We start from the raw sequence: 27,448 nt of genomic DNA, 5'->3' as shown, positions 1-27,448 counted from the left end.
AGGTCTGTCTCTGCCCCTTAGTGGTACCAAATTGCCACCAGAGACTGCAACCTCACATTGGTGTATAAAAGGCCTGCCTCGAGGTCTGTGTTTCCCAACCTTGGGTCTTCAGGTGTTTTCAGACTACAACTCCCATCATCCCTAGTTATAGCAAGACCAGTGGTCAGGAATGATGGGAATTGTAGTCTGAAAACAGCTGGAGACCCAAGGTTGGGAAACACTGCTCTAGAGGAAGCCAATAACCTTAGGTTACCCCAATCAGGCCCACATCCTGGATTCAGCAGAATGCAATTTACCTCACTTAGGGGAGCTGAAATCCAACCATAAAATGCCCCCCAAACCCCCTGTATACCAAATTCACAAACTCCAATAATTACTCAAGACAAATAGTGTAGAAAATGAAAACCATTGTACAGTACAATTCTCAGATATACAAATACTTATGACACAACTGATTCTTTTAAAAGTCACCCACAGCAGAATACCTTCAATGTACCCACAAGCTGGAAAACATAGGTTTCAGAGAGAGAGATTGAACAGGGCAAGGGGTTGGGGCGGAACAAACTTTAGAAATGGCACAAGTCATTTCCCCACATTCTCCCACACCACAAACAAAGTCTAAACGTGTTTCTTCAGTTGATGCTAATGGTAGCTCCCCTCATCTTTGGCATGCAAGGAGGGGCAGCTCCGGAGGGCTTATTCCTCAGGCAGTTTGCCCTGACTGAGACGGCTCCCTGGTTTCTTTGCAAAATTCATACTTCCACGTCCCTTGTGCTGTTAATTCCCCCCCCCCCCAAATTCCGCTCCCCGAGGAAGGATGGGGACTGACTGGCTGTAGGTACAGCAAAAATTCCACATTGTTTTAGGCAATAATTGAGTCCACCATCTTTACAAGACAGAAATGGAGGCAACGGAATAGGGAGCATTGGGCCCCAGCTTAGTGCCACTATAACCTAGTGCTGTCCGGATAATTTGGACTGTGACTCTCATCAGCCAAGCTCAACATGTAAGGAGACTGAGGAACACACCATTGTTCCTCCCATTGAGCTGGCTCAAGAAACTTTAGTAGGGGAAGCAGGAAATCCAAATAGCCTCTACAACACAGACATTATGCCTCTGAATACCAGTTTAATGGAAACCACAAGTGGGGAGTGTTGTTGCACTCATGTCCAGATTTGTGTGTTTCTCCCAAGTTGGCCCCTGTGAGAACAGGACGCTGGAGTAGTTGGGCCACTGGCCTGATCCAGCAGACACTTCTTATGTTCTTACCACATACTATCAATGTGTGCATGTGTCTTTGTTGAACATCCCCAGAGATGTTTCGCTGTACAAGACTTAACTGAAAGCCCATCTGCTGCAATGAGGTTTGTACAGGAGAACTTCCCAGTGAATTCTGCCCCCATGAGTTGGATTTATCATCTCAATTTCTGCCGCCCTTAATGGCACCTGGAGCCAGACATTGAAGCAGCCGCTGTCACCTGTTTATTGGTAGGGCTGCCTCTATACCAGAAAGAGGCAGGGCACAGAAAACCAGTGAGGACCACAAAAAAGGTGATTGGTGCACTAGATCGAAGGCCAGTGGTAGCTTTTCTCACCACTCTTCATGAGAAGCCCTCTGTTGCATTTTCTTCTACATCCCAGCAGTCTTTGGCTGGCTGAGGTTAAAAGGACCATCCTGTCCTAGTTGCTTTCGGACACCCTCCCAAAGTAATGAGCGATTGGTACGTGGCGAGATTCCAAAACCAAGGAACATTCAACAGAATTCTCCAGGCTAGGTATCAAAAATCAACATAACTGCAGGGGGGAGTGAGGAATGACAACAAAACATTTCCAAGAGCTGGGGGCAAAGTGCAGTTTGAAAGATAAAAAAGTACAGTCCTCACAGATTAATTCGCTGAGTACCATTGCCCTGCTTTAGGGCTTTGTGCATTGTTTCTCAGTCTATAAATTACAGGAACAGAGCAATTTTGCACCATTTCTCCCATTTTGCATAGTTATTCTGCATTTCTGATTGTCATGGACAGGAGAAGGAGCTGAGCGGAGTCCATCTCCCATCTCTGGAAACCTTAATTTAGACCCCTCTCAGGCTTCTGAGATTTCGGCAGGCATTGTCCACAGACTTTCAAGCACATATTAGCCAAGTTCTCTCTGTTAAAAAGCAAAAAGGAAGGAATATGGTTCTCGGGAAGCTAAATGGCTGCACCCATAGCTACACACTGCGGGTTTCCAGTTCTCCAATGTAATAGGAGGCATGCACCCAGCCCCACCCAGTGGTGTGAGGAAACTTTGGCCCACCAGATGTTGCTGAACAGCAACTCCTAGCCGGCCCACCCAAGAGGCAAGGTGAGGCAACTGCCTCAGGTGGCAGATCCCAATATCAATCTTTATTCCCCTCGCCCTTGTTCCTGATGTAAATCTTCATTGATCCCTTCTTCCATGGTGGAGAGGGGAGTGAGCCATTTTGTGGTTCATCTCAGGTGCCAAAATATCTTGGGCCAGCACTGTCTAGCAGGCCTGGCCAACGGTCAGGGATGATGGGAGTTGTCGTTCAGCCATGTCTGGAGGGCCACAGGTTCCCGTACACGTTACATATTGGTTCTATGGGACGACTTAACCTCTCCCCTCTGAAACAACATGCCAGCTTAGCTTCTCTTCTTCCCTTTTCACCCACTGCCTCAGAACAGGAAGCCACAACAACCACCAGGGCATAAAATGTGGCCTATACAAAAAGAGAGTTCAAAACATGGTGTTATTTGTGAGGAGGAGGGAAGCACTCCAAAATTATTCTCTCTCTTAATTAAGATGTTCAACTGTTCTCAGTTTGCCAAGCTGTCCAAGCCAAGAAATGAAGTTGGTTTGAGTTCCTCACCGGCCTCTTCTGGAATCTTCTTGAGAGGGCAAAGGGGTGGGAAGGAGGCTCTCGCCACTAGGCAACATTGTTTTCTTCTTCCTCCCCAGACCCCACCAAGATGTTGTGTTTAAGGAACATCACAATTCCCCCTCCCCAGTTTACTCTGTTGTAAGGACGCAGGTGCCCCTGGCCCCGATCCAAAGGTCAAGGAAGCACATTCCCTTTTTACCACTGTCATTAAATGACCAATAACAGAAAACACACCACCGTTTTTATGCGACACCCATGCGTTGCCCTCATTTTTTACAACACACGATCTCATGGTTCTCCCCTCCCCACCTCATGTCAGTACCCTTAAGTTTGTTTTTTGAAAAATGTACCTTAAAAAAAAAAGTAGCGTTCCACCTCTTAGTTCTTTAGCCCAGTCAGTGGTCTGACCCTCTTTGTCTCGTATTCAAAGGGAGAGGAGGAGGGGGCAGAAGAGCAGCCCTTTTTCCTGTATGTCAGGCACGTCCAACTCCTAAGAGACTGCGATCTACTCCCAGTATAAAAAAACTGGCAGTGATCCACCCATTGTCATTGCCAAGAGTTGTTGAGCTTTTTGTGGAGAGGATTGCCCACAGTTTTTGAGCTTTTTTGGGGGGGGAGGATGCACCAGAGTTGTTGAGCTTTAGGGGGGATCGATCAGGAGCACCCCGGCGATCGTCCTGTTGTACATTCCTGCTGTATGTCAAATGACAGTTGGCCTGGGTTGCCCAAACTGCATGACAGGAGATTGTCACAAACAAAGTGCTTTCGCCCAACTGCCAGGACAAGAAGGAGCGGCCTACTAGGCTTCAAGAGGGCTGTGCTAAGGCCTTAGTGAATCCCGCTCATCTTGCATGCATTAATAGTTCGTTTGTGTCCTGAGCTGCCTAAATATCAAAAATAGGATTCAGTGGTGACAGGGGTCCTCACGCAAAGTCCTTGGGGCGAGAAACCGACTCGGCTAGGCCTAGGTACTCCAGGTTCTCCGCCGTCGGCGTAGTGGCAAAGCTGTTGGTGGCAGGAGTGGCAGAGCCAGCAAAGAATTCTGCTGGGTTGCTCTTGGGAGTCTCCTGGTTCCAGTAATATAGATTGTCAAAGGCCTGAGGCAAAGGGCCGGCCAGAGGGAGGTTGCAGGGCGTCAGGTACTCTGGGTTTTCCACCACATTGCTGAAGCTGCTGCTGTTATGGAAGGCGTTCTTTGGTTCCTTGATGAGCCCATTCTTGCCCAAGTGACCCTTTGGCTTTTCTAGGGTGGATCCTGGAGGTCGAAGGCCTTTGCTGGATGGAAGGCTGTTTTCTGGCTGGTTCACATACTCTGCAGGGATAAGAAAAATGCAAAACAAATGGCCGAAACCAGGACGCAGTGACTTCCACCAACTTTCCACCCAAACTAACAGCAAACATGGCTTTTCGAGTCCTCAAATGAGACGCCACACTTGCTACTGGCAATCCACAGCCACAGGGGCTGGAAGCTTGTTTTTGAAACAAAACAAAACCACACCAAAACACTTTTCAAGATTCCCCAATTGAAATTTTTGCAAGTACATACATAATGAACAAGGCACATACCTGGAACCATACTGCAGGGCACAGGTGAATTGTAGTTCTTAGCTTCTGGGCTCTCGTTTTCATTAATCGAGGCACCAGTGGGATCTTCGCAGTAGCGCTGCAGAGTGCTTCCTGTATAGTCCCCTTCGAGCAAGTCAGGGATGACAGCTCCTGGCTCTTCCAAGAGAGGCGGGCCCAAATAGGGGTACTGAGCTGCTTGCTCGGGTTCATCCTCATCCATTGGAGTCTCTGTGTTACTCTGGAAAGTGGAAAAAACAGGTGTGCGCTTCAGCATTGCCTATGAACCAGACATGCCAAGTAGAAACCTGATCGCCGAGGGTAAGTGTAAGCTGAGAGTTCAGGCTTAGGGACCATTTTGCAGCCCTGGCCAGCAGGGAAGGATATTTGAAATTCTGGGGATGGGGTGGCTAATCTTTCTTGGCTGAACTGCCACACTCAGGGTTCACAAGCCCTCTGATTTTGCCACCCCCCCAAAAAAAGCTAGGTGGTCTTGCTGGGCGGTATAAGGTATAAGGTAAAGGACCCCTGGATGGTTAAGTCCAGTCAAAGGCGAAGATGGGGTTGCAGTGCTCATCTCACTTTCAGGTGAAGGGAGCCGGTGTTTGTCCACAGACAGCTTTCCGGGTCATGTGGCCAGCATGACTAAACTGTTTCTGGCACAACGGAACACCGTGACGGAAACCAGAGCGCACAAAACCGTCGTTTACCTTCCCACCACAGCGGTACCTATTTATCTAATTGCACTTTGATGTGCTTTCAAACTGCTAGGTTAGCAGAAGCTGGGACAGAGAAACAGGAGCTCACCCCGTTACGGGGATTTGAACCGCCAACCTTCTGATCGGCAAACCCAAGAGGCTCAGTGGTTTAGACCAAAGCACCACCCACTGTGTATACAGCCTGTAGGCTATGGGCTGGTCACCACCTCTCTCTTTTGCAAACTTATTGAAATATTCCATACAGGAGTTTCCAGCACATGCGCTTTACAGGAGAGAAGGGCATGCCCACTGGGAAGTCCAGCCTGAGCAGGATACAAACTGGCTTTGTCTATTATCACCATAAACTGGTAATAGCCACACGCTTACCCTGGTTGAGGGGATCCTAGAGTGATAGTCTGCAGATGCCTCGCCATTGAAAAAGCCCTGGTGGGGTACCAAGTACTCTTCGGCATCCACCAGATCTTGCATGTCTTCTTCCTCTAGCAAAGTGCGGTAGAAAGTGCTGTCTATGGGGCTGGCAAGACCCATTTTATCATCGTTCTGCCAAGGAGGAACAACCAGAGATATTAATGTGCATGCATGTTCTAATAGACAGCAATAAGTATTTGTGGCTTTGAGAATTCCACGGCTCCTGCAGTAGGAGTGGGCTTAGGGTTCATCAAAGTAGTCCATATAGCATCTTCTCCATAATTCTTACACAGTAGGTTAGTGGACACCTCAGTCAGTAAAGCATGACACTCTTAATTTGTCGGGGTTGTGGATTCAAGCCCCACAATGGGCAAAAGATCCCAGCATTGCAGGAGGTTGGACCAGATGATCCTCATAGTCCCTTTCAACTCTACAATTCCATCATTCTAACTCTAGAGGACTCAAACAAGTGAGCCACACCATATGCTACAAGGCGGCAAAGAACGCCATACATAAACAGCCATTTGTTAAGCTGGCTTGGGAGTAAGGTTCCCTCCCCCAGATCAATCTGATCCCAGGCATGAAAGAGACTCTAATTCACCCAGGCCAGGTTAAAACAGGAGTCAGACAGTATGTGTTCAGAACCCTCAAAATGACTGTAGCAGCAGCAGCTATCAGGCTCAGCAATCACAGACACCATCAACCGACCCCTGCCCCACCACACACATACAAACAAGCCACACTGCAACCAACTGAACACAACCAACCAAGTTCTGGACCCCCTAACCCAGGCATCCCCAAACTCGGCTCTCCAGATGTTTTGGGACTACAATTCCCATCATCCCTGACCACTGGTCCTGTTAGCTAGGGATGATGGGAGTAGTAGTCCCAAAACATTTGGAGGGCCGAGTTTGGGGATGCCTGCCCTAACCCCGTGTGTGTGTGTGTGTGTGTGTACACACAAAGGATCTATCACTAGGCAATAGAATGAAATAACACCACCACTCCCATTTTTCTCCCTCCCTCTTCCCCCCATTGAACTTTTCTCTGCTTATTTGTCCATTTTGTAACACAAGAAAATCTTTCATAAAAGCTAATTTAACACAGTGGAGAAAAATCCCCTTTGAACACAGCCTAGGTCTTGGCAGGATGAAAGAGGCTTTCCCTACCACCACTCCTGGCTCACCTGGATGACCACGAAACGCTGCGGATCCCTGGCCATTCGCGTGAATTCAGTGACCAGTTCTCGGAACTTGGGCCTGCATTCTGAGTCGATCATCCAACCTGTGTGGCAAGCACAGTCAGCACTTAGAATGAATTAGTTCGGTTTAATCAAGTTCACTGAATTACTTAAAAATTACCTAAGCTATCCCTGAAGGTAGCTCCCATAATTGACAGGTAAACTGAATATGCATTAAGTTCATTTGGGGCTAGCACTCTGAATGATTTCTAGTTCATCTTCATTATCTTATATGTGTACTTTTCTTTACTCTTTGGACGCTTTGGGCCTTTAAGATTAAACACCACAATTGTTGGGGGAAATAAATTAAACCATTCACATTTGACTTGTGTGTTTGGGTATTTTCTTAAGTGCATTTTATACTTCGGCACAGAAGCTTGTAATATTATGAATGCTGAAAAACAAACATGCCAAGGATCCATTGGGTGAAGTTGAACTGAACTGGCTACTGAAGACGAACCGAACTAGTTCATTTTGTCAAGGGACAAAGGGGAACTGGAACCAGCTCCTTTGTGAAATGAACTTTCAAGTTCAATACAAACGTTTAGCCAAAAGGTTCAAACTCCAGAAAATGCAAGTTCAAAGATGCAGACCTTCTTAGGAGGCACCATCAAGATCCTCCAAGAAAAAGGTATAGCTCAACTTGCTGGCATTCCACTTTCCTTTAAGGCAACGGTATTCAACCTGTGGGTCCCCAGATGCTGTTGGACTACAAATCCCATCATCCCTGAGCTCTGCCCTTGCTAGCTAGGGGTAATGGGAGTTGTAGTTCAAAAACATCTGGGGACCCACAGGTTGAGAAGGGCTGCTTTAAGGGCTATGGGGTGCCAGCGACAACAAAGGCTACAGTAACCAAGGGCCTTGCCCCCCCCCTTGCCCCTATATTTCATTGCAACCCTTTTTCCTTTCATGCAAGACCTCTAGCTTCTTACATTTCACCATGATCATGTAGACATCAATGGTGCAGATGGGAGGCTGTGGTAACCTCTCTCCTTTCTCCAGCAGGTCAGGGATCTCTCGGGCGGGGATTCCATCATACGGCTTGGCTCCAAAAGTCATCAGCTCCCACACAGTCACACCTGGAGAGACAGGCAAGGGGGTCCCGTCAAGCGCCAGCCGGCGTCTCGCCACAGGAACGAACAGGAGGGTCCCCACAAGCCCCCACTTACCATAGCTCCACACGTCGCTTTGGTGTGTGAAACGCCTGCGCAAGATGGACTCCAGGGCCATCCATTTGATAGGTACCTGGGCAAGGCAAATGGCACAAAGTTGACCACTGTGGCATCAAACCATCCCTCTTGGGGGCTGGTTCCAAGCAGCAGCTGTGTGTGTTTGTGTGGGGCAGGAGAACAGGCTTATGGGCCTAGTTCTTAGGGAGCTAGTCAATCCGCGCCTGGGCCGTACCACCACAAGAGGGCAAGCCTGGGGACACAGGATGGAATCCTCCTTCACAGAGAACACGCTCCCTGTACAGTGGTACCTCAGGTTAAGTACTTAATTCATTCCGGAGGTCCGTACTTAACCTGAAACTGTTCTTAACCTGAAGCACCACTTTAGCTAATGGGGCCTCCTGCTGCTGCCATGCAGCCGGAGCACGATTTCTGTTCTCACCCTGAAGCAAAGTTCTTAACCTGAAGCACTATTTCTGGGTTAGCAGAGTCGGTAACCTGAAGTGTGTGTAACCTGAAGCATATGTAACCCAAGGTACCACTGTATATAGAAAGCAAGCATGCCAAGCTAAGAGGTAGGCCACAGACCTTTTCTCCAAGAGGCTTATTTTCTAGAGAGAGGGAGAATTGTTTTGCCTTCAGACTCATTCGATCACGTGGGCCCTCACATGCACTTTGAAGTGTTGCAGCTCAGACACAGGCTCACTACCTCTGCTGTTGTGTATAAGAACCAGGTCTGATACACTACAGTGGTACAGCTTCTGCTTTACATGCAGAACCTTAAGCCCTGCCACCTCCAAGCAGGACTGGGCGAGACCGCCCTGAAAACCGCGAGAGTCATGGCCTGTCCATGTAGACTGGGGTTGGCCAACATGGTACCCCCTCTCATTTTCCTACTCATATTGAAATACTGCTCCTCAGTGAGGCCAAACTTAGATTCACAAAATGTTTAGTGGTATGCATACCCCCCAGAAAAAAGCACTATCACAGGGGTCTGCAACCCGCGGCTCCGGAGCCGCATGTGGCTCTTTTACATCTTTGCTGCGGCTCCGGGGCGGATACTAGCGAGGGGAGGAGGGGCATTGTGCGCCCCAACACTCCCCACTGTGGCGGGCGCTGTACTGGCTGTGACGTCGCATGGGGGCGGTGCGTGCGTTAGTCACGCACCATCCCGACGTCACCTTCCCGCCCGCTGTCAGATCGTGGCTCCGGAGATATATTTGTTTTAAATGTTGCAATGGTTTTGCGGCTCCCAGTTGTTGTTTTTTCTTCGGAAATGGGTCCAAGTGGCTCTTTTTGTCTTAAAGGTTGCAGGCCCCTGCACTATCAGGTCCCATCAGCTCCAACCAGCAAGAGATGTTGAGTCTTTGTCCAACATCATCTGGAGGGTGACACACTGGTTACCTCTGGTGTAAACAATACCAAGCTACATGGGCCAACTGTCTTGAGTTGGTATAAGGCACTTTCCTATTTGCTGCCTAGTGGTTAGAGTGCTGGGAGACCAGGGTGCAAATCCTCACTCATCCATCCAGCTCACTGGGTGCCCTTAGGCCAGCCGCTCACTCTCTGCCTGACCTACATCACAGGGTTGTTGTGAGGATAAAAATGGGCAGAAGGAGAGAACCACATACGCCACCTTGAACTCCTTGGAGGAAAGGTGGGATAGGTAAAGGTAAAGGGACCCCTGACCATTAGGTCCAGTCGTGACTGACTCTGGGGTTGCAGTGCTCATCTCACTTTATTGGCCAAGGGAGCCGGCGTACAGCTTCCGGGTCATGTGGCCAGCATGACTAAGCCGCTTCTGGCGAACCAGAGCAGCGCACGGAAATGCCGTTTACCTTCCCGCCAGAGCGGTACCTATTTATCTACTTGCACTTTGACGTGCTTTCGAACTGCTAGGTTGGCAGGAGCAGGGACTGAGCAACAGGAGCTCACCCCGTCACAGGGATTCGAACCGCCGACCTTCTGATCGGCAAGCCCTAGGCTCTGCGCACAGCGCCACCCGCGTCAAAAGGTGGGATAGAATTGTAATAAATAAATTTGCCCGGAGGAGACAAAACCAACAGTGTCAGTGCACTTCTCCTACTACTCAAATGATATGTAAATGCACCCATCTCTAAACAATTCTGATCAACCTTTAGGGTGCTACTCAGTCTTAAAGGGAGGTGCACCCTGGCCTTGCTCCATAATTGTGTTCTCTGACCAACCTTCCCTCCATCAGCATGATATTCTGTCTCATCGATGTCCAGCAGCCGAGCCAAACCAAAATCTGTGATCTTCACGTGGTTTGGGCTCTTCACCAGGACGTTCCGGGCAGCTAAGTCCCGGTGGACCAGACGGACATCCTCCAGGTAGTTCATACCCTGAGAGAGAAGGAAGAAATGCTGGTAACTATCCCTTTAAAGTGGAGCCAAGGGGAACTGTTTCTAGAGCTCTTAAAAGCACATAGGTGCAATAACAGATGCCACGCACCCTCAGTCTCAACTGCAGAAGTGGAGAAAATAATTAACATTAATTTCTAATTTCTGTGGCATCAATACAAACTTGCTAAACTTGCTTGGAGAAGGGAAAAGGGGGTTCTTGCAGTGCTCTCCTACCCTCCATGCCTGACTCAACTGGTTTATTCCTTTTCAGCAGCTTACAAAACAAAAAATATGCTTGAAAATACGAAGATGCTTTATACTAAACCAGGCAACCGTTCCCTGTAGCTCAGTACTATCCGAAAACAGCTTTCTAATGTCTCAGACAGAAGTTATACTCAGTCCTGCTGTCATTCCTCTAACTGGAGATATCAGGGATTGAAGCAGGGGTCTTTTGCAAGCACAGCACACATTCAACCATTAAGTTATGTTGGATTATACACTTCACATCTCTACAAATGTCAGTGCTTTGGGAGTGGCAGTGGGGAGGGGGGTATGTGTGGATGGATTTGCAGGCAATAAGCCTAAATATAAGTGGTTCGCTAAAAGTTGGGATCAGGGCTAGGAACTTGCTGCAAATTTAAAACGCGAGAGAGACTAGATGCACATATTCTGTGTTTCCTCCCAAGTGCACTCGATTCAGCGAGGCACTTGTATTTGTGAAGGAGGAAGAATTTCAGCAAGTTACATCGCCCAGTCTTCCATTTTAATACCACAGGGTGGTGGGACAAGTGTCACCTGCTGAAGTCCTCCCTTTGGGGTGGTTCATATAAGCACAGGAAAGCCTGTTCTGTAATGAGCCTGTCAACATCACCAACCACGATCCCTCACAATGCAGCTCTCTTCAGTTACTACCTCCGTCGTGACCCTATTTTCTTCTTTGATTGTCGGTTTGTGATTCTACAACCCCCACCTTTAAAGAGGAGAAAGCTGGGGGAGGATAAAGCAAAGAAAACTGAACGTGGGCAAAGAAGAGGAGATGGGTCCTGAAAGGGGCAGAATACAACTGGCTATGCAAAGTCGCATGCCAGACGGACAATCACCATGAAGCCCCGCCCCCTGCACTGAAGCTCCGCCTACCTTTGCTATCTGCACACACCAATTGAGGAGATCCTGGGATCCAATGCGGTCCTTGTTCTCCCTCACGTAGTCCAGCAGGCAGCCGTAGGGCATGAGCTGAGTAACCAGCTGTACCGTGGAGGTGAGGCAGATTCCCAGCAGCCGCGATACGTAAGGGCTGCCCACCCCAGCCATGACATAAGCCTCCTGGGGAGGAAAGGTGGGTGTTAGAGGTCTCCTTTCAGAAGAGAAACAGTGATGGAGGATCAGGAAGAACTCACACAGGCCAGACTTCAAGGGGAGAGTTCTATCCTTCTGGGGGTGAGGGAGCAGTGTGAGTTTGCTAACCCAGGTTAGAGGGAAGACATCCAGGAGGGGTTGTCAATCCACTCCCACTAGAGCCCAGGAATTGCTGAATTCAGCCACGGCAAACAAAACACGGGTGACAACAACAGGGAACCCAGATGCTGTGTAAGTTGCTTGTAACTCTGGCCAACAAAAAGTGTTTATAGACTGCTTTGAGTCTGTGGCATTCCCAGGATAATGAGAATTGGTGGAGGGCACGTTGCACCCAGTAAGAGCAGAAAAGATCCGTGAGGAAGCAAGCAAATAGAGAAACCGTAACATATTTGGCTTGGCTTTGAGAAGATGCTGAGAGGAGATGTGCTTATGTGTCCTGCGTGACAATTAAGTCAGCTGGAGGGATTTCGGTGACATTTTAACCCAGGGAAATCCTGAGCATATAGGAAGGGTGGAGTTATTTTATTAGAGGTCTACTTCTCAGCTCCAAACTGACATAAAGGTCTGGCTGCACTGCTTTAAAGAAGAGACCCACAATTTTTGCTTTCAAGCCTTATTCACCATCATCTTACTGCCCCACCCCTCCTACACCATTTTTGACAGTATCTCTCTATTGCAGGGGTGGTCCCTCCAGTTGTTGTTTTGACTCCAGGTCCCATCATCCCTGACCCTTTGGCCATGCTGGCTGGGGCTGATGGGAGTTGCAGTCCAACAACATCTGGAGGACCACAAGTTCCCCATCCGTGTTCTGGACAATAAGCCCCATGGATTCCACACTGGCACCTGGCACACGGAGACAATATCAGGGGTAGTATGTGATCTTCATACAGCAGGAGTGAAGAATCTGTGGCCCTCCAGATGCTTTTGAACTACAACTTTGGAAGGCACTGCATATTCTCCTCCTCTGTTTCTCCTGGTTTTGCTTTGCTCTGCTGGGATCTTTTGAACCTGTTGACCCAATGCAGTGAACTGGTAGCTATCAATTTATCTTCAACTTGATGCTCATGTGCTATGCAGCTAGAACAGCAACTGCAGCTATGGCACTTAGGCTGCTTTTCAATTAGGTGGGCTGGAGGAAGTACCAAGAGGATGTTAGAGCAAGTGAGAAAGCGCCGTCCGTTTCTAGAAACTGTGAGAAGATTCTCAAAGATTCTCGGAAGCATTGACGTGCAAGATTGCCTAGTCTACAGCAGCTATAAACAGCGGTGGAGCACTTATCTGTGGACATGTGTGATTCCTACAGAGGAGAGACTGCTGAGCTGACTGCAGGCAACATGTACAACTGAAGTTTGCCTTACTATCTGCATTGTAGTAAAGTTGCAAATAAGTCTTCTGCCATGAAGATTGGTGTTGCCGTTCAAGTAAACAATGCTTGACTGAGCTTTACAGCTTCGATGTGTGTTTTATTGCCATTGGCCGCGCGCAACTTGATCCTTTCAACAAGGAGCTGTGCAATCGTCACTCTGCCTTCCAAGGGAGCTAGCATACATGCAAGGAAATGCTGCCAGGCCACCCTCAAGATTTATGGTTGGAGGTGGTAAAATCCTCAGAGGAGGCAAGGTTTGGGCTGGTCATCATTATTAATGTGTGTGTGTCTGTGTGTGTGTACACACAGGCGCACACACACACACACACATACACTGTTTCATTTTTATTCAAATTGCTGTTATCGTTTTATTCCCGTTGCACCACCTCGACTGTTTTCGTTCTTTTAGTCATAGTGCCTTGCCTCGCTGAGCTGCTTGGATGGATTCCCCCCCCACTTTCTTGTGCCGTTATTTAGGTTTCCAGTACAAGTTTAGGTTTCCAGTACAAGTGGTGCATCAGGAAACAGTGTAATTATTCTCAGTTAAAATCTTGAGCCTCAGGGTGCTTGTCCCTGTTTCAGCTTTAGCCACTGGGCTGCAAATCCAAACCCGGATTAAGAGGGGTCACTGTGCCTTCCTCACTCACATCCAAAATCTCCTTGTTGGCTTTGGGCGAGGTGTTTTCCCGCAAGACTTTGATGGCCACCGGGATCTTCACACTCTCGCCGTCTGGAATCCAAATTCCCTGCATGGATGGTTAAGAGAAAGAGAGCAAGATGAATAAATGCATCGGGTTTTGTTTTTTAAGATGATGATGATGATGATGATGATTACAGGAATATGGGAAGGAGACTGCCTACTAGACACTTCAGAAACACTGCGCTAAAACTCCCAAGTGAAAGATGTGGCCTAGTGTGGCAACGCAGAGCGCTGTGCCTCTCTTCACGCAGGACTTTGTGGTGTCCCAGAGGTATTCGCGCACAGCAGCAGCCCAGACAGAACTCTTAAGTTAAATTGCAGTGGCCCTGCTAGTTGACAAAGGAATCACATTTCCTCCCCAGTACCAACTTAATGGCTGCTGGGAAGATGCGATCACCACCTGGAAAGGGGAACATTTCGTTGAAAAGAGACACTTGGATCCTGAGTGAACGAGGAACAGGATTCAAGGCTTGGTAGTTCAAACTGAGTCTCTGAAAAAGTTTCCAAAGGTCCTCAAGCTGTTGGGTTCCCAGCCAAGGGCTTTCCCGCGCCATCTGCCCGCGCAACAAATCTAATCCGGCGCTCCTCACCTTGTACACTGTTCCAAAAGCACCTGACCCCAACACCTTGACTTTTTTCAGTTCCGTCTCCTTGAGAATACGCATCTGTGCCTGGTTCGGCAGGGCTCCGCTGGGTGTCAATGGCTCCACCAACTAACAGCGTCAAAGCAAGTGAGGAGGGGTGCAGAGAGAGGGGGATCAGTAGGGGATGAACTAGAGGAGCTCTGAGGTCCCTTCCAACTCTATGGTTCCACTGCCCCCTAGTCAGTCTCACGTACAAGCATGTAATAAAATTATTTGGAGGGACACTGAGAAGAATGAGAACAAAACAGCGCTGGGGACTTCCTGTGAAGATTATTCTCGCTGCAAGAAGCCATGTTACAGGGAACAAGGTAGAGGGCCTTCTCGGTAGTGGCACCCGCCCTGTGGAACACCCTCCCACCAGATGTCAAAGAGAAAAACAACTACCAGACTTTTAGAAGACATCTGAAGGCAGCCCTGTTTAGGGAAGCTTTTAATGTTTAATAGATTATTGTATTTTAATATTTTAATATTCTGTTGGAACCCGCCGAGAGTGGCTGGGGAAACCCAGCCAGATGGGCGGGGTATAAATAATAAATTGTTATTATTATTATTATTATTCAGCGGGGAGTTCCCTTTCAGACTGTTTATACATTTAGGTCTTTTTATACATGCATAACAGGGAAGCAATTGTATTATCTGACTTTCTGTCAGCTGTCTGCAGAAGTTCAGAAGCAGAGCATGAAGATGAAGGCCTTCTCCTGAAACGTCTGGCAACATTTCATATTCAGAGATCTACTGCCCCTATACATGGAGGTTCCATTGAGCATGGAACGTACAGGGAGGCAATTCCCCACATGGGGAAATAAAGCAGCGCTTCCAAAAAGGCTGCTAAAATTCAGAAGTGCCATGCCAAATCTCCCATGAGCTCTGCTGCAGGCTCTCCTCACAACCCCACCTCGGGGGGGAAAGAGGTTACGGCCGCCAAACCCTACCTCTGTCTCTTGCAGGAGACGCCGCAGAGTGTGCTTCCGCTCTTGCTGCTTCCGACGCTTGATGCAAATGATGATGATGGACAAGAGAACCAGGACGAGCGCAGCACCCACCACCCCAGCTGTAATGGACGTAGCCTGGCTGGAAGAGGACAGAGAGAAAAGGGGGGAAGCCTGAAGCAGGGTAGCCAACTTCGCCTGCAACTTTCAGGGGATGCGAACGGGCAGGCAGGCAGAGAAGCTGCGCCAGGCAGGGCTTAAACAAGCAGAGAAAGTGAGGAGGATGAGTTGCCAAGAGAGGAACTTTTTAGGGAGTTTCAAGTGCCAATTAGAGACCTGCCCAATTCCTCAGGCCTTTGAGTGACCCGTGGGATACTCAAGGAAAGTCAGCAGTCTCTCCTGATGTTATGGCGAATTTTCATCCCTCGTGGTTTTTATTTATATTTCAACAACAATGGATTCTCCGTATGCCGCAGCCACAATAACCCGATTCTGGTGGGAACTAGCCGGAGCGGCTATTTTTTCACAGGCACACGAAGGTGTGGGAATCAGCCCTACCAGAGAAACTGAAATATAAACTGAGAGCCTCTAGAGGTCAAAAAAGTAAGGACAAATTTCTTCCTGTTTGGTGTGATCTTATTGTTTATGTTAACAATGCATGACATAAGCAATCTCCTCCTTCCACTAGCCCCCCATGGCCTATAAACAGCTGCGGATGATAGAGGAATACAGGTAGAGCTCCACAAACTAAAGTTTGCTGGAAGTGCAGCTCAGCCCCCGGGAAAACAAGGGCTATCCATTGTACTGGTGTTTTTATTTTTTACAGACTAGTTATAATTCTTATTATACCAAAAGTCTGGAATGTATTGGTGATGTCTGTAGCCCCCCTCTTTGCCTTGGCTTAGACATTTCATGCCTGTTTTCTGTGATGAATTTTGTTTTGTGCTTGGTTTGGCATTTTAATAACTAAAACAAATAAAGCAAAAACACCCACCGACTGATATACTGCTTAATAATCATAGTTTCAAAACACAGTGGTTCCTGCTGCTTTTTCTGTTGCATAAGGTTCTAATGTACTGTGATTCTACCCTACTCTGAGATTCTTTTAATAATGAGAAGCTAGAATTTGTTTTTTAATAATGCGTTCAAAGGATTTATCTCCTAGATCTTTTAGAGCTGATGCATGTTAGTGATAAAGAGCGCAGGCTGTGAGCGCAAACACTGTGGTTTATGTCTCAGATCAGCCACGAATTCACCAGATGGACTGAAAATTATTTCACTTTTACGAAATTATCACTGCATTTTGTTTCCCTCTGACCTCACTCTTCTCCCCCACGCAACTATGTATATTTGTCTGCCAATTTGAGACTTCACGCATCTGATGAAGTGGATTCTGGCCCTCAAAAGCAAATGGCATAATAAATGTGTCAGTCTTTAGGGTGCCACAAGTTTATTGGTTTTTACTGAATAATCTCTCTCTCTCCAGCGAATCTTTCCAAATTTGTGGCCATTTACTTTTTCTGTAGCACATTCAGCTCATCAGGATTATTTGTCCCGTCACAGGGACAGGAAAACATCCTTTCAAAAACAACCTTTTTTGTAATTGAAAGCTGAGGTTTCTCAGAATACTGAATTCCCTGATCACACATATTCATGGCTCTTAGAATGCCCTTTGTACTTAGATTGTGCCCAGAAATCTTCCATGTTCAGTAACTTCAGTAACACACAGGTATCTGAAGAAGTGTTCATGCACACGAAAGCTTACACCAAGAACAAACTTCGTTGGTCTCTAAGGTGCTACTGGACAATTTTTTATTATTTTTTCATATATTTCAGTAACACAATATACTTTGTATAGGCTTGCATAACATCTTGACTTCCAACGGAAGACACATGGGATATAAATGAAAATGAGCCGAAATCTAATACCTAGGTTTCTGATCCACGGGGCAGCCGCGTTCATCCCGTATTGTACACCTGGAAAAGGAAACACCAAGTTATATCACACAACCATTTAAGAAATACCACTTCACTTGTTAAGGAGAAACAACAGGTGCCAGAACAGAGTACAGCTCGCTACTTGAAAACATTTAGGCAATTTTAATTGCTTTTTCACTTTTGCATTTTTTTAACTGATTGAAACGACTGATAAATACAAAGTGTGGAGAACTAAAAGCAATCTGATTATAAAGTGTAACAAGCATAATAATGTTCAGTAGAGCAGAATGAGGAGACGGGCAACTGAATAAAAGTTTGTTGTATGCGACAACAGCCTCACGGATGCTACTATAGCAACACCCTAGTGTTCCCGGGCGCTAAGGAAGTTAGATTGGCTTCAACCAGAGCCAGGGCCTTTTCAACTCTGGCTCCGGCCTGGTGGAACGCTCTGCCTCATGAGACCAGGGCCCTGCAGGATCTGATTTCTTTCCGCAGGGCCTGTAAGACAGAGTTGTTCCACCTGGCCTTTGGCTTGGAGCCAATTTGATTCCCTCCCCCTCTTTCTTTTTCCTTTTCTCCTCCTGTGATGAGGCTGCATTTTAATATTTTAATGTTTCAATATTTTAATGTTGTGTTTTGATCTTGTTTTTAAGTTGTATTCATTCAACTTGTTTTTATTATTGCTTGTTAGCCGCCCTGAGCCCGGCCTTGGCTGGGGAGGGCGGGGTATTAATAAAAATAAAAATAATAATAATTACTAGCCCAGAGATGGAAATAACCCTGACCAGAGAAGAATGGCAAACCAAGTTGATGGACTATGCTAAAATGGCAAAATTAACTGGGAAGCTTAGAAATCAAGAGGGCAAGAACTTTAAAAAAGAATGGGAAAAGTTTACAAGAAGATTGTAAGCAGGTTAAAACATTAGCAGGATTTCAACCACACTTGTAAACTAACGGAAAGTATGGATAATTTGGAAGGATAAAACTTGGGACAGTATTGATATGCAGTTGTAAATATTATCATTAGGACCCATGGAAGGGATTGGTGGTGGAGGGAAGTCAGGAGATTCAGATCTTTGGATTTTGAATTGTTTTTTGTTGTATGTTTATGTTTTTAAAAAATCAAATAAAAATTATATATATAAAAAGAAGACAACTGAATAAAAGTTTGCAAGGCTTCATCAGCTTTCGGGCACATGCAGTTATCACAAGCCGTGGAAGACATTTCTAGCACCGACATTTAAAGGCAGCTTTTTTTAAAAAAAAACACAACAAAAATTTTTAATTTTCGTTTGCTGACCTTGTTTCATCAAAGCCCATTTAGAGGCAGGTGGGAATGAGGACACCTTAGGTGGCAGATTTTTGGTGTCGCTCCAGGGCGGCCAAGTAAAAGGCTGCCAGAAGTCAAAACGATTATGTGCTAAATTATACAGAAAGTGTGCTCTGCAGAGAGCAAACTGCTAACAGTCTTAGCATTTCTTCCTCCCCATTTCCCATCACCCATTAGGCAAAGGCGCTGGTGCCTCTTTTCCAGCAGGACCTTCTCCCCATAATCCAGAATGCGGCAGCTAGACTGGTGACTGGTGACTGGGAGTGGCCACCGAGACCACATAACACCGGTCCTGAAAGACCTACATTGGCTCCCAGGACTTTTCCAAGCACAAGTCAAAGTGTTGGTGCTGACCTTTAAAGCCCTAAACGGTCTCAGCCCAGTATACCTGAAGGAGCGTCTCTATCGACATTGTTCTGCCCAGACACTGAGGTCCAGCTCCAAGGGCCTTCTGGTAGTTCCCTCACTGCGAGAAGTGAGGCTACAGGGAACCAGGCAGAGGGCCTTCTCGGTAGTGGTGACCGCCCTGTGGAACGCCCTCCCATCAGATGTCAAGGAAATAAACAACTATCCGACTTTTAGAAGGCTTCAGGGAAGCTTTTAATATTTGATGAATTATTGTATTTTAATATTTTGTTGGAAGCCGCCCAGAGTGGCTGGGGAAACCCAGCCAGAAGGGCAGGGTATAAATAAATTATTATTATTATTATTATTATTTATTATTAACCATGTTGGAAACTTACGAGTGGGTGCAGTTGGTCGGGCAGATCTGACACATGCCTTCCCCATCGGGATACTTCCAGATGGGTACGAAAGAACCATCCACCTTCACGCCACTGGGACACTGCTCCACGCAGTAGGGGCCATCTTTGTAATGGGCACAAGCCACACACTGGTCTGCGTCCTAAGGAAGGAAGAAGGACGGAAAAAGAAAAAAAGACTTTCTATAAGAACAGGGGGAGGGGAACTCCTCCCTATCAGCTGTCCTGTATGGATCTGCATTCAATATCACCCTTACAACACAGGGCGACTCGTTGCTGACATGACCAGAGACTGACATTAAAGCCAGAAACTTTGATAGGAATCTATGGATTTGGAGTCGCTGGGTCTGGGGCTGTTGCAAAGTTGCCTCAGGTGAACTGTGCTGTTCTTGCACATTTTATTACCTAACGATGGGAAAAGTTGGGTAACTTGGATTTTGTAACATTGCAGGCGCATTGATTTCAATGGGCAAATTTAAGCACATGCTTAAGGCATGAGCCTCAAAGCTTTCAAGGAAGCTTCAAAGCTCTTCACTCTGGCTGGATCTCGCTCTGAAAAATCTAAAAGAAATGACTAGTTGTGACATTATCTTCAGTGTCTGAGGCGACAATCTCTGAATAAAGCTCGCCCAGCTTTTATCTATGATGCACGAAGTCTTTGCCAGCATGTCAGCTGATATTTGCTCTCTTGCATAATGACTATGTGGGCAGTCCTCAAGAGGAGGGATGGGCGATACTTCCATTTATTGTCTGAAACCGCTTTGGCGTTTGCATCGCAACACCGGTTTCAGAATTTTTGAGCTGCCGATACATCGTGGCTTCCCAGCCACCGCGATGTATTGGCAGTTCAAATTGATATACGCTGTGTTTATAAATTTATTTGTTTTAGTTATTGGCTATTCAGTTTTCTGGATCTTTGTTTCTTCCTATCATTTCTATTACAAGGTTCAACTCAAATTTTTACGTAATAGCATTTCGCTAACGCATTTATGGGTCACACAGCTATTAGGTTTTGTGTGTATAAAGACTGATGATTGAGTTTATTTAAGTTTTATTAGCCTCGACTTTTCTCATTTTACGTTACAAAATAGAAACATCCATCAAAACATCAAGAAGGCAGAAAAACCCAGAAAAACCTGTGGTAAGAGGACCATTAATTTTTTTCTGTAAAGCCGTGACATAATTTAGCTGGAAGGAATGCAAACAAGCACACCTTTCCTGTTAATAATTTATCACTGGTATTTCATAGCCACCTGGTTTAAAAACAAGCCTGTTTGAAAACGAGCCTGAGGAATTCTCCCTTAATATTTGGATACAGGTGACATGAGAAGACAGAACAGGTGAAACCTCCCCACTGACCTGCTCCACAGATTCAACTGTATGGATTCATAGCTGGTTTTAAAGGAAGGAGCCTGTAGCAAAGACATGGGAACCCCATGGCCCTCAAGACTCCGACCCCCAGCAGCCTCAGCCACCATGGCTGGGAATTATGGGGTTTGTAGTCCAACAACTTTGGAAAAGACACCTTGCTATATTGAGCAATGGTTTTTCCACATTTTATTCCAGCATACATGGGAATTCCTCAGAAGCTTATTTTAAAGCATTTTTTGTTATGTTCTTTAGCGGGGGAAAACCTAGAATCTTCCAGAGTTGCTTATTAGATCAGTAATTAGACAGTACCCACCCGCAAGTTCATAATCTAAAAGGCACGACACACAAGGAAAAATGAATGGGGAGGGCGGAGGGCGGAAGCCAATTCAGAACCAGTTATTTATCATTACAGTCACTGGTGCAGCCATGGGGAGCACTGGATCAATTGGCTTGGCAGCCAGAACTACTCAGATCAGCATGGGGAGACTGGATCCACAAGCCACCATTTTAATTTCCGACAATACCACATCACTGCTCTGGGGCATTGTGGGAAATGTAAATGGTGACTTCCAGCCCTGATCAGTGCCAGAGGAGGAAAAATTAATGGAGGGCCAAGGCAGACCTGCCAGGACAGCAGATGCCAGTTCTGGTCATTCTTTTTGTGCACATAGGGTGACAAGAAACATAAGCAGAGGGGTGTGTGTGTGTGTGTGTGTGTTAGAGCAGATGAAAAGATACTTTATGGATAGACAACTTGATGTGGAAAGGCGAGGAAGTCAGAATAAAGCGAGGGCCTCAGCAGCTTTCAGTCCCTGCCCTTACCGATCCATTGCAGGACTCTGTCCCGTTTTGGGGCAAGCATTCGGAATGGCATGGAAGGCACCGTGTCCCATTGACGTATTCCCGGAACTCTCTGTAGGAGAAGGAATTGCAAAGTCAGGTCAATCCAAAATTTAGGCAGCTTCCAGTTTTTCTCCTCCCAGCTTTCCTTATCTTCCTGGAATGTCGTGGATTGGCAATCCATCATCTGCCGGTGCCCTTCTCATCACAGTAACTTCTACTAAGGCTGCATTTTAATTGTTCTATAAAATTTGGTGGTGACAGATGGATGTTTCAAAAAAGAAGAAAAACAAGGAGCTGATATGTATGCTATTTTCACACCTCTTCCATGTACCCTGAAAGCACAGAATTTAGTCAACAGCACAGAACCCAACACTAAGAAAATGTAGCTTTTTATATATATAAACATAGCAAGTGTCTCTAGACCTTAATGTGGCTAAACAAAGTATTTTCTACATAGCACTCCCAGAGCCATTAAGTTGCTCCTAATCTGAATTCTGGACAGACAGGGCTCCTGGTCTGCTTTCCCCATGATCACATACCCATCCAGAAGGCTGCAGTTTTTAACACATTCATTCCCACGCAGAAACCCAATGCAGGACATGCACTGAGTCCCCCCAGGTCCCCAGCAGTGCCCCTTGGAGCAGAGGAGGGAGCAACTCTGGTCTTCGTGTACTGTGGAGAAGAAGACATAGGAATGTATGCATTTGTTACCTGTTCTTTTGCTACCATCAAAGGCATGGAGGAAGACATAAAAGACAAGTCTTTTTGTTCGACTCTTGCTGGCCTCACTGTGAGCTGCCCAAGCTAACATTGCGCTGAGTAACCCTGAATTCTTATGCATTTGCTCACAAAGAGCTCATATATGGAGTCCCTAAATTCTCCTATCCGCACAGGATTTTTCATAAGCCTGGCAAAGGGGCTCACTTCCCTTCCCTCCCCCAACACCAGATTGTTAAAAAGTGGCTCACAGATTGGAATATTGTGGAGAGGGGGCCTAATAACAATAACAATAACAATAACAATAATTTATTTATAACCCACCCCCAGCCACTCTGGGCGGCTTCCAACAAAATATTTAAAGTACAATAAAGCATCAAACATTAAAAACTTCTTTAAACAGGGCTGCCTTCAGATGTCTTCTAAAATCAGATAGCTGTTTATTTCCTTGATATCTGAAGGGAGGGCATTCCACAGGGCGGGCCCTCTGCCTGGTTCCCTGTAACCATAGGAGTAGGTGCCACACACTTACTACACTCGGGGTTGTTGTCATTCTGGAACAAGGTCTGCCGAGGGTTCTTGAAGATGGCTTCCCAAGGAACGTTCTGGATGAAGCAAAGGTTGGGGTTGTGGTGAATCAGGACCATTCCGCTGCTGATCTCTTGCAGCGAACGCAGGCCAAAGGAGGAGATGTTGAGGTTTTGCAATGTCAGAGAATAGACTCCGCTGCCAAAAGAAAAGAAAAAAACAGGCTCCCCAATCAGGAAGAAGAGAAGAAGCCCTAAAATAGCGATTTTATTTGTCTATCCCTGCCGTGCTGAAGTAGATATTGACTGGCCCAGTGAGGGACTCATTTAACAACCTGTCTTGTTTTGTTGCATTTCAAGTAATATAATTTCAGGAACTTCAGTTAGTATGAAGGGTGTAGGTTTTAAAATAAGTAAGATATTCAGGCATCTTTTTGCTGTACCTGAGAATATTACTTCCAACTTCTTCCTTTTCATGCAAGGAAGGAAAGATGGCTGGCGCAGGGCAGAAACCGTGGCAGGATGAAATGCTTTAGTGAGGGATTACAGAGCAGAGGGTTCTCTCTGCTCTACCTACCACATGGCAGGTGTGTGAGGGGAATGGAGAGGGAGAGGAAGTTACATTGTGTAGGCCCGAAGTTTTTGCGGTTTATTTGGATACCCTCCGACCTTTCGTCAGAAGGCGAGAGACAAGGCCCTCCACTTGCTGAGTGCTTCTGTGGGATCAGCCTCCATATCTGGCAGGAAATGCCAGTTCAGAGATCCCCTTAGGAGAGACAATGGGAAACCCAGGTTTCCTCTGAGCGACCCTGAGCTTGCTTGACCAAGTGACAGAAGTTCCACACTGCCTTGTGCATGTTAACAGTGAATATTTGGAATATGGTGGCAAGCTGACAACCAGCAGGAAGCCTTCGACAAAGTCAAGACGACAGACACACACAACTACCAACATTCACTGGACTTGATAACTGGTAAAAAGAGGGACGAGATATATCCTGTTAGATCTGGAGAGCGACAAAATCCATTGGGGTTTGACAGCATTTATGCAAGTAAATAGAAACAGCTCGCTTTCAGCCATCTAGTGAGTTAGTAGCAGAGGCAAGCTCAGATGCTGGAATCCTTGATTTATAGTTCAGTCTTTTAGCCGCTGCAATCTAAGCTATTTCTGCCCCAATCCTGGGAGGGTGCTTACTTGTAAAGGGCTCGTCCCCGGATCACTTGAAGGTTCTGGAAAGGGTTTAAGTCCATGAGAGATTCTGGCCAGGATTCAATATAGAGGAAGCCTATGCAAAACACAAAGTTAGGACCATTCAGCGGAGGATGAGGGCACCTGATTTATTTATCACTTGGATATCCAACTTTTCCTCCAAGGAGCTCCAGGTGGCATTCATGGTTTTCTTCCTCCCCATTTTATCCTTGCAACAACCTTGAGAGGGAGGTCAGGCTGAGAGACTGCGACTGGGCCCATCGTCACCCAGTGAGCTTCGTGGCTGAGGAGGGATTTGAACCCTGGTCTCCCAGGTCCTAGTCCGACACTCTAACCACTGAACCACACTGCCTCCCTTAATTATGCTATTCCGTAACAACAAACAACCCCTTTGCCTGGGACTTGGAGGCAGGGTGGAGGGGGCCAAGGCTACCTAGAAATAAAATTCTTATGTACCTGTTAGATCCTTCAGGTTCTCAAAGACTTTAAGCTGCTTGGGATCAAGGGGCGGAGTATCAGAGGCAGGATCCCTGGACAGAAAGGAAGGAAACTGCATTGGTGAGAAATGAAATAAACAGACACACTTCGCTTCCTCTTGCTATTATTACTGCACTCTTTGTAACTTGAGTGATGGCTACTTTAATTTTGGTTCTACACAGTTGATGAAAATGTGGCCAAAATATTTTACGCACCACATGCTATTCTGAGTGGAATCACCTCAGCATTTCTCACAAGGAAACTCTGCTGTGGACAAAAGCCAGCCCTGGTGCTTCCTTTTTTTTAAAAAAATACATTTATTTGATTTTAGAAATATAAAATTATAACAATACAACCATACAGATCCACATTTACAGATTCCTCCAAATCTCTGGACTTCCCACCGTCTCCTCCATGGGTCCTACTATCAAACCTTTTCTACAGCATCTTTTCCAATATTCTATATTTAATACAACTCAATTGTCTCCCTAGTACTTGCTACCCTACAGTTGTGTTATTGCAATCCTGCTAATGCTTTCATCTGTTTACAGTAGTCTCCAAGATAAATTATAATTTTTTTCCATTCTCTGTTAAGGTTTTGGTCTTCTTGGTTCTCGAGCTTTCCAGTCAGTTCTGCCATTTCAGCATACTCCAACAGTTAAATTTGCCATTTTTCTCCAGTAGGGACTTTATTTTCTTTCCATCTCCAGCCCTGGTGCTTCCGAGACTACTTGTTCCCAATACCAGAAGGCTTTCACACCTCATGGTTTGATTCCATGGCCACCATTTTTCTTATATACCCCAGAGCCTAAATCGTTCCAACTTCCTCCACTTCTTTCCCTTTTTTATAAACACTCCCATAGCCCTTCCAAAGCTAAAACCTCACATGGCACAATTACAAGGATGTCTTGAGCAAACTGATGCTACATCCTTTACACCTAAAGCTCACTGTTACTCACCCTCCAAAAGTCTCCGGCAGAAAGGCCAAGCTGCCGAAGATCTTGGTGCAGCCGGCAAAGTGGTGGATGTTGGAGGCATTGACGGCACGAACCCCTTTCAGGAAATCCATCCCCAAACCATAGCAGACTGAGAGACGAGGGGGGGAGGGAAGAGAATGTGCATATGAGTCTACAAACATCATCACAACCATGATACAGAGCAGACAATGGGAACAACACAGAACCTTTGGGCTAAAGGGCCGAAAGAAAGGCTAACTCGGGCATAGGCAAACTCCGGCCCTCCAGATGTTTGGGACTACAATTCCCATCATCCCTAGCTAACAGGACCAGTGGTCAGGGATGATGGGAACTGTAGTCCCAAACATCTGGAGGGCCAGAGTTTGCCTATGCCTGGGCTAACCCAAGTCCTTCTTGGGTGTTGAATGCACCAGTTGCAACCCCTAGTGGCCAAGGAAGAGCCACGAGCCCAAAAATCAGGCTGACTCACCTGCTGAATACCTACAAATGCAATTCCTGAAACGGCTGCAAAGCTGGTGAGCAAAGCCAAGGGAGTCAAGGATAGGGTCAGAATACTCAGGAGGTAGAATAAGTTAAAACCAAAACTTTGAAGACAGCACAAATCGGTTTCAACATTTGAAACTGTTTGCATAAACAAGCCTTTCGCCTTCCTGGTTTTGGACTGGCTAGGGATGATGAGAGTGGCAGTCCAATATATCTGGAGGACACCAAAGTGGGGAAAGCTGCCATAAGCCTTCTCTACGACATTGGCCATTTCTACGGGCAACAGGAACGAGAGACAGGAAACAAAGTAGTATAGCATCCCATACCTGCGTCCCCATATATATCCCTCCCCCTCGTGCCAAATATCTCCATGCGACGAAGGAGGGCATACCCTACAAGTGTTGCTGGTACCCCAGGTTCTCAGAAGGACTTGTATGGTGGGCGTACACAATGTGATGCCAAGACTGATGCATCATGGGAAAAGTCAGAGTCTTCCTGGAAACAGTGTTTCTCCCTCCACTGGCCAATTCCCAGCTCTTACCTTTGGGACACGGCTTGTTGCACTTCTCGCACTTTTGCACGGTGCCCACGCTCACCTCCTGACTGGTCTGAGGGCACACCAAAGTACAGGACCCAACCTCTGCAGCCAAGTAGTTATCTGTAATTCAGAACAGCAGGAAGTGAACGACAGCCTGGAATCAGCATTTCTTTTCTTTAATTACAAAAAAACCCACTGCATAAGGACGGTGCTGCAACAAGGCAGATTATAGCAATACGTACACCATCCTCCGTTCACTTATATGCTGTTTTCCCATGGGAAAGCATGCTCAAAGCAGCTTGCCTTAACAGCAAAAGAGCCCCCACTGCCAATATGTTTCTCATGTACCGCAACAGCCTGACCATTAAATCCTCGCCTGTATTCCATGTCCATCAGGTTATACCTCATCACATGGGTAGGCAAACTAAGGCCTGGGGGCCAGATCTGGCCCAATCGCCTTCTAAATCCAACCCGCGGACCGTCCAGGAATCAGCGTGTTTTACATGAGCAGAATGTGTGCTTTTATTTAAAATGCATTTCTGGGTTATTTGTGGGACATAGGAATTCCTTCTTTTTTTCAAAATATAGTCCGGCCCCCAACAAGGTCTGAGGGACAGTGGACTGGCCCCCTGCTGAAAAATTTTGCTGACCCCTGTCATATCACATTCTCGTTCTGGTCCATCTCCCTCCACCCAAGTTCTTAAAAAGAATTTTGGGAAGCCATTTTGCTTCATGTAATTGGGAGAAAATAACACCTCCATTGCAATGATCCTTCAGAAGGGAGTTGCTGCCAAGAGCATTTTTGTGCAAGTGTCTTTTGATGCACTGAATAGACTGAAGGTTTATGAGTCATGGCGGAGGGGAGAGCATGTGTACAAATTCATCAGGGCTTTTTTTGTTTTGTTGCTATTTTGTTAATGTTTTGTTATTGTTTTATAGAT

The 27,448-nt window shown here is 46.5% G+C and overlaps 1 protein-coding gene across 1 annotated transcript in view; it reads right to left on the bottom strand.

Annotated features, from left to right (window-relative positions):
* Positions 1 to 392: 392 nt before the first annotated feature.
* Positions 393 to 27,448, bottom strand: part of ERBB2 (erb-b2 receptor tyrosine kinase 2) — a 53,022-nt gene continuing 25,966 nt past the window's right edge. Inside the window, exons 8-27 of the mRNA XM_082197173.1 lie at positions 26,511 to 26,627; positions 25,469 to 25,595; positions 24,489 to 24,562; positions 24,018 to 24,108; positions 22,831 to 23,024; positions 22,121 to 22,253; positions 21,561 to 21,651; positions 19,350 to 19,510; positions 17,268 to 17,315; positions 15,342 to 15,480; positions 14,356 to 14,478; positions 13,713 to 13,811; positions 11,481 to 11,666; positions 10,188 to 10,343; positions 7,981 to 8,056; positions 7,744 to 7,890; positions 6,758 to 6,855; positions 5,530 to 5,703; positions 4,448 to 4,685; positions 393 to 4,193 (exon numbers count right to left, since the gene is read on the bottom strand). Coding sequence (XP_082053299.1) covers positions 3,805 to 4,193; positions 4,448 to 4,685; positions 5,530 to 5,703; positions 6,758 to 6,855; positions 7,744 to 7,890; positions 7,981 to 8,056; positions 10,188 to 10,343; positions 11,481 to 11,666; positions 13,713 to 13,811; positions 14,356 to 14,478; positions 15,342 to 15,480; positions 17,268 to 17,315; positions 19,350 to 19,510; positions 21,561 to 21,651; positions 22,121 to 22,253; positions 22,831 to 23,024; positions 24,018 to 24,108; positions 24,489 to 24,562; positions 25,469 to 25,595; positions 26,511 to 26,627 — 2,861 coding nt within the window. The 3' untranslated portion in view covers positions 393 to 3,804. The remainder of the gene's footprint in view (positions 4,194 to 4,447; positions 4,686 to 5,529; positions 5,704 to 6,757; positions 6,856 to 7,743; positions 7,891 to 7,980; positions 8,057 to 10,187; positions 10,344 to 11,480; positions 11,667 to 13,712; positions 13,812 to 14,355; positions 14,479 to 15,341; positions 15,481 to 17,267; positions 17,316 to 19,349; positions 19,511 to 21,560; positions 21,652 to 22,120; positions 22,254 to 22,830; positions 23,025 to 24,017; positions 24,109 to 24,488; positions 24,563 to 25,468; positions 25,596 to 26,510; positions 26,628 to 27,448) is intronic.

The sequence above is a fragment of the Podarcis vaucheri genome (assembly GCF_965113315.1).
Source record: "Podarcis vaucheri genome assembly, chromosome: 13".
NCBI lineage: Eukaryota > Metazoa > Chordata > Lepidosauria > Squamata > Lacertidae > Podarcis > Podarcis vaucheri.
Note: the sequence above shows the minus strand (reverse complement) of the source record. Positions and strands in the feature narration are given on the sequence as shown.